The sequence below is a fragment of the Leuciscus leuciscus genome (genome assembly GCF_965113295.1).
Source record: "Leuciscus leuciscus genome assembly, chromosome: 1".
NCBI classification, from domain to species: Eukaryota; Metazoa; Chordata; class Actinopteri; order Cypriniformes; family Leuciscidae; genus Leuciscus; species Leuciscus leuciscus.
In genome coordinates, this window is record NC_138725.1 from 39,930,568 (window position 1) to 39,947,167 (window position 16,600).

The 16,600-nt window shown below is 37.7% G+C and overlaps 1 protein-coding gene across 1 annotated transcript in view; it reads left to right on the forward strand.

Annotated features, from left to right (window-relative positions):
• The window catches only part of LOC309506727 (adenylate cyclase 9), a 67,141-nt gene that overhangs the window by 32,241 nt on the left and 18,300 nt on the right, over positions 1-16,600 (forward strand). Inside the window, exon 2 of the mRNA XM_082180665.1 lies at positions 15,882-16,051. Within this exon, the coding sequence (XP_082036791.1) occupies positions 15,882-16,051 (170 nt within the window). The remainder of the gene's footprint in view (positions 1-15,881; positions 16,052-16,600) is intronic.

The window sequence follows — 16,600 nt, forward strand, 5'->3', positions numbered from 1 at the left end:
TGGATTGGATTGGATTGCATATACTCAGATCATGATTTCAAGTTAAACTGCTTCATTTATTAAACCGCATTCTCTGTTGTCACCTGAGCTTGTAGTGCAGACCGAACATTTTTCACAATGCTCACAACGACCTGTAAAAAGAGCTGGCATCCCTTATCTACCCACTGTTGCACTTGTATATGTTTTTTTTTTTTTTTCTTATCTCCCAAGAGGCCTTGCTGCTTAACAGCCATGGCCGTGCAGGAGAGATAGTCAGAGCGGTGCATTCAAGGACAGAGAATGGTGTGTGTGTGTGTGTGTGTGTGTGTGTGTGTGTGTGTGTGTGTGTGAGCTGTGATGATTGTGTTTATGAACTGAGCATCAGCATTACTTCAGGACTCCTTGCATGTAATCACCTTATCTTTGCATTCTCAGGAGCAGCAACCAGATCCCTGATGGAGATCTATAAGCATACAGAGAGATAGAGAGCATTGAGCGCTCTAGAGAACTAGCAGAGATGATATTAAATGGAGAAAGAGGCCTCGTTGTTCAAATTAAGTGGCCAATATTAGCATTTATTACATAATTAGCATTGGTCTGATTTCGCTTGTACTGGAAGTAGGGCTGCTATACAATATATAATGCTAAAAATGAACTAAATTGAATTTCTATTCATCAAAGAATCCAGAGCAAATGCATCACAGTTTCCACCAAAATATGAAGCAGCACAACTGTTTTCAACATTGATAATAATCAGAAATGTTTCTTGAGCATCAAATCATCATATTAGAATGATTTCTGAAGGATCATGTGACACTGAATGGAGTAACGATGCTGAAAATTCAGCTTTGATCACAGGAATAAATTACATTTTACAATGTATTCACATAGAAAACAGGTATTTTAAAATGTTATAATATTTCACAATATTACAGTTTTTACTGTATTTTTGATCAAATAAATGCAGCCGTGGTGAGCATGAAGAGATCCCAAACTTACTGACCCTAAACTTGCGAACAGTAGTGTATGCTATTATGTAAGGAATAATTGACTACGGGCCATTGAATTATTCCGCTTATACTACGGTTACCACACCTCAAAACATTGTTCAGATGATGTATTTCAAGACGTTTGTCAAGTTTTTGTCCTTAAAACGCTCTTGAAGGGGCCTTTCACACAGAACGGATTTTTCCATTCCAATGCGCTATATACTTTTCCATTGTTTCCATTGGAGAAGATGGAATAATGCTGCTCGTGCAGTTATTGTTTCACGGTAGCAACCGCATAGTTTCAACTATACATAGTCAAACACAAACAGAGAACATTAGTAATCGCATGGCAACAGCCTGGCAACCAATCACAACGCTCCATTGTCCCTGACTTTTGCAGGTGAAAGCATTACTCAAACTAACATTTTACAGTATTTGTTTTTATTTCATAGACAGATCTTGAAAACTTGAAAGTACATAATTAATTTTTTTATTATTCGATGGTGAGACCACCAGGAGAAACTAAAAGACGCAGATATGACAGCTAAACTGTTTGTGTGCAGTGGACAACACAGCAGATTTATAATGACAGAAGTGTCGCATTTATTATTTAATGGCAAGTAGTTTGTTTAGCCTTCAACATCTGCCTACACTCTCAAACATTACGAGCGCTAGTCCAAATAAGGATGTGTTTTCCACAATGCATGCCATGTTTACCGGGAAATGAAGGGAGGGCCGAACGCAAACAGCACTTGACTTGACTGTTTGAAGAGGAGAGGATTTACTGAAACTGAGAAGTAAATTAAGTTCTGCTTCTCCTCACACTCAGTTCAAGGACTTTTAATGGGGGGTTTCTCTATTGTCCAGAGGAAGTATGTTTCTCAATCATAGCTTGTAGGAGACTTAATTGATTTCTCTGCTGTTTCTCCTAATATTCCTTGCTTGGAAATAATAAAAAACAAATGAGTCAATAGTTGGCATACAGTAAGGGTATCGAGCCTATAAAATTAATGTGGATCATATTAAGATCTCTGATTTTTGATGGCAGAATTTGTTATCTTTAGTAGTGTGAGATTACTGGAGTCTTTTTATCATGCAGATTGTTTGAAATAAAGGATCGATTTGAAAACGTGCCTAAAAGTACCTATAAAATCTTCTTTCTTTCAAGAAACATGTCAAACTTTCATTTTGCACAGTGTTTTTATATTTTATCATAATCAATATTTATTCATTTTAGTCCATTTTACTCTGACTCTGACATTTTACTTTACTATAATGAGCAAATTACGTAAATGTGTCGAACAGACCATACTTTAACCCGTTTTCAACATTTTGAAAAATATATAAAAATATATTTGCATTTATTTGATCAACAATACAGTAAAAACAGTAATATTGTGAAATATTATTACAACTTCAAATAACTGTTTTCTATGTGAATATATTGTAAAATGTAATTTATTCCTGTGATCAAAGCTGAATTTTCAGCATCATTACTCCAGTCTTCAGTGTCACATGATCCTTCAGAAATCATACTAATATGATTTGATTCTTAGATGAATAGAAAGTTCACAAGAACAGCATTTATATGAAATAAAAATCTTTCATGACATTGTAAATATCAAGCAGTTCTGGCAGGTCACTTTAGTCAAGCTCGCATCAGCTGACATCCCCAGCTCCACCTCTCGTCAGTCAGGATTTGGCATTCTGATTCCCCTTGAATCAGAATAAATTCTCGAATCATGTTTCTACTTTAAAATCTTGAATTAATGATATCTGAAATACTTTCATGTTGGTTCTTTTCTGTTTACCCTATGGGGGGTTATTGCTGCTCTCCCTGCTCTTATCCATGCTAGGCTGCATGCTCAGGGAGTTCTTGCCCAGAACAGAACTATACCGCCAATCCAAACTGTATGCTAATTGTCAATTGTGTTTGACGATGGTGGTCCTGACAGAAGTATATCATCTGGCCTTATTGAATAAAAGTATTAAGTTCTTTTAAAAAAAGTTTGAAACGGCAGTGTATATTTATTTACATGCACAATTTGTATTTTGCAGTGTTTTTAGTCATACTTTTTGTATTTTTATATTTTGTCAGTCAATACTGATTCATTTTAGTCTGTTTTACACATCATTTTAGTCAATTAAAATAAAATGTTTATGAAAGTGTGAAAAATTATTATAATGTGTCAAACTGTAGCATACCATATTTTAACCTAATTTAACATATTTAAAACTGTAAACATAAATGTAGACATCTATTCAAATATATTAAATCTGAATAAATTACGTTGCTGTGAATTCTTCATGTTTTCTTCATGAAGTCTGTTGTTTCCCCCCATATTTTAGAGACTGCATTTTTAAAGCAGTGCTAAACTCACTATGCAAGTTACAAATACATGCAGGAAGCAAGAAAGAAAGTCCATATGAGTGAACAAATGATGACTCATCCATGGGTGAACTACTCCTTTAATGATATTCCCAGCCTGCCCTTTATGGACAAAACAGTGCTGGAGAGACTGAGAGAGAGGAGGAGAGAATATGCCGACAGCCATTATTATTAGCTGCCAATTAAATGCACACACAGTGTGAGAGGCTTTCATTCCTGTGGTTGTGACGATCCCCCACCGAGCGCTGAGGAGCGTTTCTGCGCTCTCATGAGAGAGTGGACTAAACCTGCGCTCAACACTGAACATCTGCAGATGGGATAAAATCCACTCGGTCTCTAAATATAAGCATTTGTTTAAACTGACTCGCACACTTTCTGTTTGCTACAAGCAACATCAGCAACATAATGCAGTGTGTGAGGCATCTGCTAATATAAATTATTAAAAAACAGACCTTTGTTTGAAAAGGTCATGCTAACCTGATGGAAAGACTATCTTATATGAATGTCTTTGCTGGTCCAGACTAGATTATGCTGGTTAGTGCTAGTTCAGCATAGATGTGATATTTACCACACTCTAATAAAAATTCAGGGTCCCTATTTTGACGTATATCTGAGTGAAATGGCTTCTCGAAAAAGAACAAATGTAGGGCGGGGCTTGATTTTATCCATGTAGATTTGATTGGATGGTTGTGGTTTGCTATTGGTTGATCTCATGTGAGTGACAGGTTGCCCCGCCCTCATGCCAGTAAACGCATCATCAGTGAAGAGATGTTCAGACATTTCTCAAATCATGTGTCAGATACAGTAATGTTGTTCGTTTGTAAGGTGTGAAGGCTTGTTTAACGAACAGCCGTGCGCACTGGTCACTTTCTCAGGAGTGATCTTTCTTGGCGATCCAACAGGAAGTGTTCAGATCCAACGGTTGGCACGGCCATCAAGCCCTCCTGCCAGCCTTGCCCACCTGCTCCAGTGTTCAGCCTGAATCCAAAAGAAACGAAGAAGACCAGAGCTGTGTTTTGAATTTGTATTTGAATCGTGTTAGCAAACAGAGAGAGAGAGAGAGCGAGAGAGAGAGATGCCTTCATTTTATCTATCTATCTATCTATCTATCTATCTATCTATCTATCTATCTATCTATCTATCTATCTATCTATCTATCTATCTATCTATCTATCTATCTATCTATCTATCTATCTAATCATCTATCTATCTATCTATCTAATCATCTATCTATCTATCTATCTATCTATCTATCTAATCATCTATCTATCTATCTATCTATCTTTAAAAAAAATATATATATATATTAATCAAAATGTAATATTTATTTATTTATTTTTACATTTATTTTTTTTAACTAAATGTGCATGATGTCTAAATTAAAGATGTTCTGTAGTTATTTGTTTTGTTAGAGCTTTAATGCTCGTGTGACTGTGCAAGTCAGAAATTCTTCTTCCTGTCATTCCAGTTCAACATCCTGGTTTCTGTCTTTGATTTTATGTGTCTGTTCTCATTTCATGCTGAGCAGACAGACTCTCTCTGCCTGGTCACGATGTGGGGAGTGTTGCAATTGTAAATATTGATGTGATTGTGGAGTACAGCAGTTGTCATTGGGTAACTTTTGAGATTGACCCGTTTTGTACTCTGGGCGGGACGGGGTCAGGGTCTTTATTGTCCTGTGAATATGGCCAAAGAGTTTAAGGGCAAGTGGACAGACAGAATTGGTGTGAAGTGGTACTTTCATGTGCTCTGTACTCTTAGGGACAAAGCTGTTGTTGGATATTGAATGGAAACACAAACAGTAGTGTGGGTGAGTTGATGGGATTTTCATCATGTTGGCCTGTGGGAAGAGAACTGGCTACTTTAAACCCACACAGAACATTATGAGCAAACTGAATATATGTACCAAAGTTAAATGATGCAAAAAGAAGAATATCATAGACTTGGAGAAAAAAAAAAAATCACATTAATAATGCATCTCATGCAATTCATGCATTAGTAGAGGGCAAGATTTTCAGAGAGTAACAACCTACATTTTTGTCTTTTCCTCCCTCAAAGATATTGTATGATTTCAGATGACTTTTATGAGGTTTTTATAATGCTTTTGATTACCTTTTTTGAATGGTAACCAGAAAATGACAGAAAATTAAAAGAAAGAGATTTCGCACTTTATGCTGCTGTTTTCCATACAGCAAAAGCTTATAACCAGGGGCTGTCAAGTTTATATTAAAACAATAAAAATACATTTGTTATGAATCAATTGTATTACTTACAATTGTAGGCCTATACAAGGCCAATTGTAGGCCATATAAGCTACAAGATATAAATGAAAAAAAATGTGATTATAAAATATTTTAAAATATAAAAAAAATGGGGGGGGGGGGGGGGGGTTCTTGTTCTTAGTACAAGAACACCTTGAAGTGATCAAATGTCAGTATAAAGACATTTATGTTAAAAAAAGATGTCTATTTCAAATAAATACTTTGAACGTTCTATAAATATTAAATAATAAATGTAAAAAGATATGTGCACATTATATGAGCAACACAACTGTTTTCAACATTGATAATAATCAGAAATGTTTCTTGAGCATCAAATCATCATATTAGAATGATTTCTGAAGGTTCATGTGACACTGAAGACTGAATTCAGCTTTGATCACGGGGATAAATTATATTTTAGAATAGAAAACAGCCACTTTAAATTGTAATAATATTTCACAATATTACTCTTTTTTTTTTAAAACAGTAATAACAAATAAATGCTGCTTTGATGAGTATAAGAGAATTCTTTCAAAATATATTGAAAAAATCGTTCTGATCCCAAAATGTTGAACGGTCTATATTTTAATGATCTTCATTGATGATAAACTTTGCATTGAAGTAAAATAACCACTCCAAAAGAGCTGTTTTTCTTTTGCTTCTGCTGCTGCCTCTTTCCACACATGATTTGACATAATTTTTTTTTTTTAAAACAGTGAACACAGTCCTTTGCTCCGTAATGTACGGTATATGAATAATTCAAATTTTATTCATGAATGTACAATTTTTAAGTGTCAGAATTAGCTGTGATAAAAATAAATAAATAAATAAAACATTTTATTTATTTGAGTTGTTCCAGCAGCTTAAATGGTGTCTATAGGATTTGGCACCCTATGCATGCACAAAGTTGCTGTTTAGAAATGCTGATTCAGTGGGCCACTTTCTGTACATGTACAGAGTGTTTGCGAAAGCTTCGCTCCTGAGGGAAAGCCTAAAAAAGGCCCATGTATCAGAACTCTCTGACACACTTCTCTCTCTGTCCGAGGAGGAGGATGTTTTTGAAGGCACAGACGAGTGATTGATGGGGCTAAGCCGAGACCTGCCCCAAATTCAATACGATCGATCAGTCTGTTACTTGGCTGTCAGAGCAGCGCCGCGTTAAGCGCCTCGCCTCACCTTGTGAGTGAGCGAGCGATCCGGAGCATCCGTTTGGGATAAATTACTTGCCATGTTAGAAATCTTTGAATAGCCCTGCGATTCATCTTGACATCACTAAAGGAACGACAACTGAACGCAGTTGCTCAAGTCAAAGCGTTCTCTGCAAACTATTGTATACTCCTGTAATCTGATGTGTTTATGTTAATATTCAAAGATAAAGGACATTGAATATTCAAAAGTAACGTTCCCATGATGTTTGCAGATTGATAAAAAAGGAATGTTCCCTTAACGTTCGCATAACCCCAAAAAAACATAATAAAAACATAAAAAAAACTGGACGTTTTGAGCATTTATAGAAAACATTTTGATAACTTAATGGGAAACCCGCTTTGTATTGTTACAGTGTCGGTAGTGTATGTAAATGAACAATGTTTACTCGTTGTCCATGTCACCCGGACAGAGAGTTTATTTGTTAGCAAAGGTCCGCCAGATGACGTTATACGGCATTGGTGAAAACTAAAGATTGTACTTCCGCATTTTTGTATCCTTGTCCACAGACAGTCTGATCGGCAGAGGGTTATTAACAGAACAGTTATTGTAAAGGTAGGTTTATCACTGAAAATTGTATTGTACTTTGTCTACTCTTTAAACAGCATTATGGTAAAAATGGAAGACTATGTCAACAGGTTTCTTACCTGTGCCTTTGCTTCGACGAAACTGAAGGAATGGCGACGACAAAGAAACGATTCGACTATGTCTATTAAACCTTTGACAAGTACGATCACAGTGAACATTCAAATCTGTTTTGGCACTGCCGCTGATCCAGAGAGAGCAGTTGTCATGTATAGGTATGAAACGCCTTCACAGTGTCATTATTTCTGTTATAGTAATTCAAATGTCACAGTATAAAAGAGTATAAAAGTAAAACTTGTATAAAAGAGATCAAAATAGAGTAAATCACCTTTTGCATGTCACTTGAAGGTTCAAATAACGATTGTATCTATTATATCATTACACCAGTAGAAGGCGACAAGTGACAAATGTATTCGTCATTAAATAATTTATTCAAGAGATTCATTCAAAAATGCTGATTCATAATGATTTTTAAACCAAAAAAAATGTGATTCTCAATTTATCCAGAATCCTACAGCCCTAGCTTTAGATAACAATAATGATGGAAAGTCTTTTGCGCTGGAAAAACTGTCTATTCAATCCTGTTTAAACATTCATTGTATGCATAATAAAATCATGCTTTTAGAAAGTAAATTGTTTAGCTTTGATTTCTTGTTTCTGAAATAGTGGGCTAAATGGAAACTGAATGATAGTAAAGATCATCATCTGTGGCTGTCTGACTGTGGCAGCTTTGTCTTCTCTTAGTCAGGCTCTGGTGTTTGGCTCATTTGTTCTCGCAACCTCAGGCAAAATGTCAGTAGCATTGAAACAATGAATCATAAAACAGTCTCGTTTAATGATAAAAGATGACCGGCGACAGCAGGCAGTGACAGCAGGGTGTGATTCAGAAACATGGTTATTGCTAATTCATTCTGAGCTGTCGCTCCATGTCTTCAGAGTGAATATTCCTCACGCTCAATCTATCAGAGCACTGATGAGAAGCAAAAATACTGCATCAGGAGGAGAGAGATTACTTTAAAGCCACTTTCCACAGTTTCCATAGTTCACCTTAAAAAAAAAAATTCTTCCAGTGTCCTTCTAAACCTGCATGATTTTCACATAATTTAAGTGATCCGGACAACTCATGCATTGATTTTCCAACTATTATAACAATTAAGTGTGAACATATAAGGATCTACTGCCAATCTACTGCAGTAGATTTTGATATTCTAGGTATTATCAGCTGGCCAGAATTTTGAGATCGCAATAGACGTGCAGACTATAATGCGTTAAGAGCTCGATCAAGTACTGAAGAGCTAAACCATGTAGTGCTTTGTAAGTAATTAGCAAGTTTTAAAAATGTATACGATGTTTAATAGGGAGCCAATGCAGTGTTGACAGAACCAGGCTAATATGGTCATACTTCCTTGTTCTAGTAAGAACTGCTGCGTTTTGGACCAGATGGAGTTTGTTTATTATGCGTGCAGGGCAACCACCCAGTAGAGCATTACAATAATCTAGCCTTGAGGTCATGAACTAACTGTTCCCCATTTGTCATTGAAAGCACATGTCATAGTTGAGATAGAGTAAGATGGAAGAATGCAGTTTTACAATTGCTAGAAACGTGGCTTAAGATTGGGATCAAAGAGCACATCCAGGCTCCCAACCGATGACGAAGACTTGACAGAGCAGCCATCAAGTGTTCGACAGTATTCTAGGTTAATACATGCAGAGGTTTTTGGCCTAATAATTCAAATCTTTATTTTTTCAGTATTGAGTGGTAGGAAATTACTAGTCATCTAGCCCCAGGGGTAGAGCCAAGGCAATGGTCCAAAACAAGATCAGAAGATCGAAATCTGGTGAGCAAGCCGAAACAGGATTGAGTACAGGGACTAGGCAAATCAGAGGGAAAAAACAAGATTAAATAAACAGACAAGGCATATAAGATCAGAACGACTAGAACAAGACTGTTTTTAGGACAGTAGTGAAACGGCCGGTAACCAAGACACACTGACAGAGAAGCAAAGAAAGAGAGCAGCATAAGTAGTGGAGACAATCAATGCAAAATGGGAGACAGGTGTGTGTGTAAGGAGAGAGCACTGATTAGAATGGGATGCAGCTGTGATGGCAGAGTGAGAGAAACTGACAACCAAGACACAAAACAAACACAACAGAAAGGCTGATGATCAAACCAGAGTCCTGACACTCCATTCTGAACTTGTGATCGATATGACATCTCTTCATTTACTGCTACAAACTGATAATGGTCAGATAAGTATGATTTGAACCATGCCAATGCAATTCCGCTTATGCCAACATCATTTTCGAGTCTATTCAAATAAATGTTGTGGTCGATGGTATCAAATGCAGCACTAAGATCGAGTAACACTAATAGCGAGATACAACCACGATCGGATGATAAGAGCAAATCATTTGTGACTCTAATGAGAGCAGTCTCAGTACTATGGTACGGTCTACATCCTGACTCGAAATCCTTGCAGATATCATTTCTTTCTAAAAAGGAACATAGTTGTGAGGATACCGCCTTTTCTAATATCTTTGACACAAAAAGTAGATTAAAGATCGGTCTGTAATTGACTAATCCTATAGGTTAAGTTTCTCTAAGTTAAGTTAAGAACCTGACCGTTTAGCTCTATAAGGTGTATCATACTATGTCCCTCCATTTTCCAGATTGTTTTTACACCCCCAGTTAGTGTTAATATAGTAATCATTATAGATTAAATTAAGTATTTTGCCACACATTTTTATTATCTGATCAAAGAATCATTACCTTTGCCTTCATGCTTCATGTCATGCTGCCTGTAATTTGCTGAATGGTTTTACTGTTAATCAGTATATTGAATCAGTACATTGTGCAGCCCTTGTGTATTCAGTCCTTATGGACTCCCATTATGAGCGCCTGCTGTCAGGCATATGCAGTAAAAGCCCATGATGCCCCTTGTTACTGTTTCTCCTCTTGCTCTGAGATTAAGCTCTTTTATTGAGCTGGGTGTGAATTGACTGTCTTGTCGGCTCAGGGTTTGGAGTACATCTGGAGATGTGACCCGCTTGTCTTCTCTGCTCTGACTGTTTTAATTATGTGCCAGTTTTTTGTGGGAGGTGAGGCTTTATTGTCTGTTAATTACGTTAAGATGGATCTTAGATGTTCCTCACACTCATAATTGCTTTTTTCTCCTACGCTCATGCTTGAGTGGCAGGGTATGAATAGAGCTGAAGGAGTAAATCTCAGGAAGAAATGTCCAGGTCATTTTTCACTCCATACTTTAATTGCGTAAAGAAAATGAAGCCTATTTTTTTATTGTTTTGTATAGTGATTATAGACAATGTTTTTATGGCAAAAAAAACGGCCCAGACATTTCTTGACAGCTTCAAGAGAGTCTCATGCATGTTTTAAGATGTGTGTGCTTCAGCTAGTGTGACGGAAGCTCTGGCCTTGTCACTCATTCAGAGTCAAGCATTTCTTTGTGGCTTACAGCAGCGTGTCCCTGAGAGAAGAGGAAAGCTGCTCACAGTTCCTGTGGTTTTGATCACTTTGGTGAAAAGTCGACACATTAGTGGTCCTTAGTGTTTTTCTGATCTTTGACATTTTCTGAAAATAGCCTCTGCATGGGAAAAACACTCAAAGTATCTAAGATACTGGGCTACTGAAAGTTAATGCTTGGTTAGCCATTTGACATTTTTCCAAAGACAAATTTCTCCATATAATTACTGGTGTATATATGGTTTTGGTATGTATGTATGTATGTATGTATGTGTGTGTGTGTGTGTATATATGTACGTGTATGTACGTGTATGTACGTGTATGTACGTGTATGTACGTGTATGTACGTGTATGTACGTGTATGTACGTGTATGTACGTGTATGTACGTGTATGTACGTGTATGTACGTGTATGTACGTGTATGTACGTGTATGTACGTGTATGTACGTGTATGTACGTGTATGTACGTGTATGTACGTGTATGTACGTGTATGTACGTGTATGTACGTGTATGTACGTGTACGTACGTGTACATATACATATACATATACATATACATATACATATACATATACATATACATATTACATACATGTGTTGCTTTGCAGCCTGAAATTAAGACGGACACAGTTTTTGTTTTATCCAGCCGTATTTACTCAGTGCAACTTATAACATCCAAGTGAAAGATATAACACCAACATGTCAGAAAAAAAATAAATAAATAAAAAAACAGAATCACTGAATTGGAAAAAGCATCACCACCATGTGTCAGTGTTTTGTTGAACCACCTTTTGCTTTAATTACAGTCTTTAAGGCCCGTTTACAACAAGTGCGATAACTATAAAGATATAGTTCTAAAAATCGTTCTCAATATTAAAGAATAGCAGAGTTCACACCACAGCAATATAATGGCACAGAGAAACGAAATCGTTGGAATCACTTTTAGAACAATTTTATCCAGCCGATGAACGATAAAAACATTGACACCCAATCAGAATCCATCCATTAAAGAGTCAGACAAGCATGCGCATAGAATAAACAGTCCACTTTTGTGGACGCTAATATAGTTATCTTTATAGTTATTGTCCTTGGTGTGAACGAGCCTTTAGTCTGTTGGGATATGGCTCTACTAACTTTGCACATCTAGACTTTGCTATATTTGCCCACTCCTCTTTGCAGAACCGCTCAAGTTCAGTTACATTTGATGGTGAATGTTTGTGGACTGCAGTCTTCAAGTCATTCCACATATTTTCAATGGGGTTTAAGTCTGGCCATGCAAGGACATTCACCTTTTTCTCCTTCAACCACTGTGTGGTCAGTTTTGCTGTGTGCTTTGGGTCATTGTCATGTTGGAAGGTAAACCTTCTTCCCATTGACAACTTTCTGGCAGAGGGCAGCAGATTTTCCTCAAGAATTTGATGGTATTTTGCCCCATCCATTTTTCCCTCTATCCTGACAAGTTCTCCAGTGAAACACCCCCATTACAGGATATTACCACCTCCATGCTTTACTGCAGGAATGGTGTTATTTGGATGGTGAGCTGTATTGGATTTCTGCCAGACATATTGTTTGGTGTTGAGGCCAAATAATACAATTTTAGTCTTATCTGACCACAACATCTTTTTCCATGTGGCCTCAGAATCAATTGCCTCAGTTTTGGCAAAGCTTAGTCGTGACTGAATGTGGCCTTTCTTTAGGAGTTACTTTTTTCTTGGAACCCTCCCAGACAAGCCACATTTGTGGATAATTAGTGATGTCACATTATGATCACTCTTTGTCATAAATTCCTGCAACTGTTGGTTGTACAGTTGCTGTAGGGCTCTTGGTAGCCTCTCTGACCAGTTTCCTCCTGGCTCTTTCATCCAGGGACATCAAGGACTGAAATGCTCCAGGAAAGCTCTTTTCATGCTGAGCTCATCAAAATGACACAGTTGAAAGTCAAATGGCTGTGTTTGGCATTGAGATGGTGATTAGCTACACCTGATTTAGGAGGCATTATTTTTTTTTAACGATCATGGTTTTTTTTATGGTTTTTTTTATCATGGGTAATGTAGTTTTTCCAGCATTAATTCTGCTGTTAAACATGATTATTTTAAAAGTAGTAATAATGTAGGCTAATGGCTTCAACAGAAGCAAATACTATCGATTAACAACCTCATAGCTCACAGTATGGCCGTCTTTAATCGTTTATAAGTACTATATTAACTCAACACCCCCCCGTAACTGTCTGAGAGCAACTTGCACTGACATGTCTTACAATATATCAATGCCATTGTTCTGTCTCAAGATTCACACCAGTTAAGGTTTTTAATCTAAGGCATGTTCATAAAAGCTAAAAATGAACTAACTGAACTAAGGCCTAATCCTGGCTTAATCTAAGCCCTGTCTGTGAAACCAGGCCATAATAGATTCAATTAAAGGGTAACTCTAAAGGGTAAATCGACTATTTTTGACTGACAAAATGCCGGCGGACGGAAACACAGTGAGTTGTTAAAAATCTTTCTTTTTAGTAAACTCTCTGCACACAAACAATGTTTTCAAAAGGCAATTTGACCGAAAACGAAAATACGCCACACACACACACACACACACACACACACACACACCCCCCACACACACACATATTTTCCTCCCAGGTTTTTTCTTCCAGGTCATCATCTTGGTGAAGTGGCCAAAATGAAATCCCTGTTTTTGAACCTCATTAAATATTTATGAAGTTTTTAGAGCATTTTATGCCAGGCCCCATATGGAGCCACACAGTGAATTTTATGCCAGATCTGTTCAGTATCTCCTGCCAGCAGAACGCCTCTGTCCGCTGACAGGTGCATTACGTGCTTGAGGACGGGAACACAGACGCTTAGTCGAAACATTGACATCGGCCCAGACGTTTTTAGTTGCTCTGCTGTCAGCCGAAGCTATCTGGCAGTATTTTGGTGTAAAGTGACTCTTTTAGTTGTGGCTATAAAACACTTGACCTCTCACAGTCGATGTTTCTTATTTATTCTTCCACCATCAAGCTTCCCTGTGGATTTTATTTGTATCTCCAGCTTCTTTCAGAAATTTGATTAATCATTTTTATTTTAGGCGCCTTACATGAATCTCAAGAACACCTTACAAACATAATAAAACAATCAACATTAAATAACAAATGATCTTCATTACAGCCTGGATACAAAAACAATCACATGCTTTCAGCAGGCGTTTGTGTTTCACAGAGAGACTATGAGGATGTTTCATCATTGCAGCGCCTGTAGATTGATTTTAGCTTCTCAGTCGAATGTCTGATTGCTTCAGAGTCAGACTGATGAATGGACAATTAAACACGTAAATTATCACTGAAAAATAATGTATTCTTTATTTACCCTGATGAAAACAGCCTTAGGCCGTGTGTCCACCAAAGCGGTTTTTCATGCGGCTGGTGTATTTTTTTCAATTGTTTTCAATGGGAACGCCGCGTTTTTAAAACGCCATGAGCGTTAACAAGGCGCTGAGCGTCTTTTTCACAGGGGGCCAATGTTTCGGAAAAAACTGAAGCTTCTCCGGGCGCCGCCATTGATTAGCAGACCATCACCTGCTGTTAGCATTCCATTGACTCCCATTCATTTTGGCGTCACTTTGACAGCGAATAACTTTACATCTGAGGCGTTTAAAGACTCCATTTGTCCATTATTTTTTTCTAAAGAAACACGAAAATGTATAAAAGGCTCCATTACCTTGTATCTTATGTTCCCGTAGAAGCAGTTTTTGTAAAAATAGGCTAACGATTGCGTCATAACCACGCGACTCTCTGTCGCACAGTAGATAAATTATCGTATGGACAGGTGGAGAAGCTCGCGGGCAATCGGGGGGACGTGGAGGCAAAATGACAAAATAATTAATCAGAATACTTAGTAAAAGTTTCTCCTGCTTCTAGCTCATGGACACCTCCTACTCACACTCTCCGTCTCTGCACGTTTCGGAAGGGAATGATTCAGATTTCTCTTGGCACAGCTACTAGAAGACAGACAGGTTGCTCATGTCACATCTACGTCATCAAGCTCAGTTTGAGTCTGCGCTGTACGCTCGGCCATCAGGAAGTGAGTGTTTCTAATTGACTTCACTTTTCTCTGTTGAATCCAATGGGGTCGCTGTGACCATTTCTTTCTCGAAAGCGCTGAGCGTTCGCAGTTTTTTACAGGTTGCCGCTGTCACTTTTTACCCAACCGTCCAATCACAGTGGAGGAGGGGCGGGACTAATACCACACCGACCAACCACCACATTCTGCTTGTACAACGTCAACAGATGACAACAAGCATAATAACGGAACAAAATAATTTAAAACAAGAGTCAGAGAAAATACGTTACATTGTATCGACATTTTAATATAGAATCAACACAGAAACAAAATATGTGTGAAATGAGATACTAGAAACACTCTCGCGGATATTCTCAACTGTGTCTCAACTGAAAAAAACGCAACGCTGCCAAAACGCTCCCAAGCGCCCACAGCTAGGCGTTTTCAGCAGAACGCCTAGTGTTTTCAAGCTGGCTAAAAATGCTTTGGTGGACACACGGCCTTAGTGTCAGCTGTCAGCTGGGAGACCAGCTAAACCAGCTTTTTAACCAGGGTTGACTAAGTCTTGGTTGTACTGACCTCTTATTTCCCTACCAAATCACATGGTGTTTGTGTTGGTTGTATTTCATCAAGCTCAACCATTTAACCTGGTTGGTTATTGTTTAAAAAAAAATGTTTTATTTAATTTATAAAATTGAATTGCAATCTGGAAATGTTGTCTCTGTCGTGACAAAAAGTGTACAGTGTGCACTTGACAGAAGCTGTGTGTTGCTGTAAGTGTCTCTCTTCACACACCATGTGTTTGCTCAGAATTGATTGATGAATCCATTTGAGTGCTGTCGACGCAGGTCAGTGTACAATGAGCCAAAGTGATTTGGACAAACACTGCTGGGACTTGATGGTCGCTGTGTGTGTGTGTGTGTATGTCCTCTACAGGTCTGAAGACGTTTCTGATATCCGGGAGGAAGGTGAAGCAAACACAGTGGAGCTGTCCTCCGTCTGCTCTGGTGAAGAGTGAGCTCAGAAAGTCTCTCAGCGTCACGTCCTTCAGTCCTGACGTCACATCCTCAGCCTGCGCTGTGACCCCGGGCCCGGACAGAGCTAAGGTCAGTGTGACAGACAGGCACTCAGTTAAACCCGCTTACAACAAAGTTCGTGATCCTACACAATTATAAGTGATGTTTTAATGTGCAACCTCATAATCACGTTGCAGGTCATTGATTTCGTCCCCACTGTCAATGACAATATTCAACGGCCCCTAAGAGATTTATGGTACTACTGCTGTAATGAGTAAACTTTTATTTTTTTATTTACAGAAACCTGGAGGGAATATATTAAAATTATGAAATAATATTTATTTATAATAAATTAAATATGATCATGGTTATTTTTAATAATTATAATTCCCAATTTAATATGGTACATAGTTAAATATAAAATTAAATTAAATAAAACTTATTTTAATTATTGTTTTGTCTTTCTTTTTTTTTAAGCCATCTTGAGGTCTTAAGGTTTTTCTGAGGCCCCTAATTGACTCCGGGCCCCTGGTTGAGAACCACTGATTTAGTTTATAGTGACCCTTGGTAGTGTCTAATTTTCTGTTCACGATACATTGAATAGGGAACTAGAGAGCTGATGGTAATCTAAGTATACAG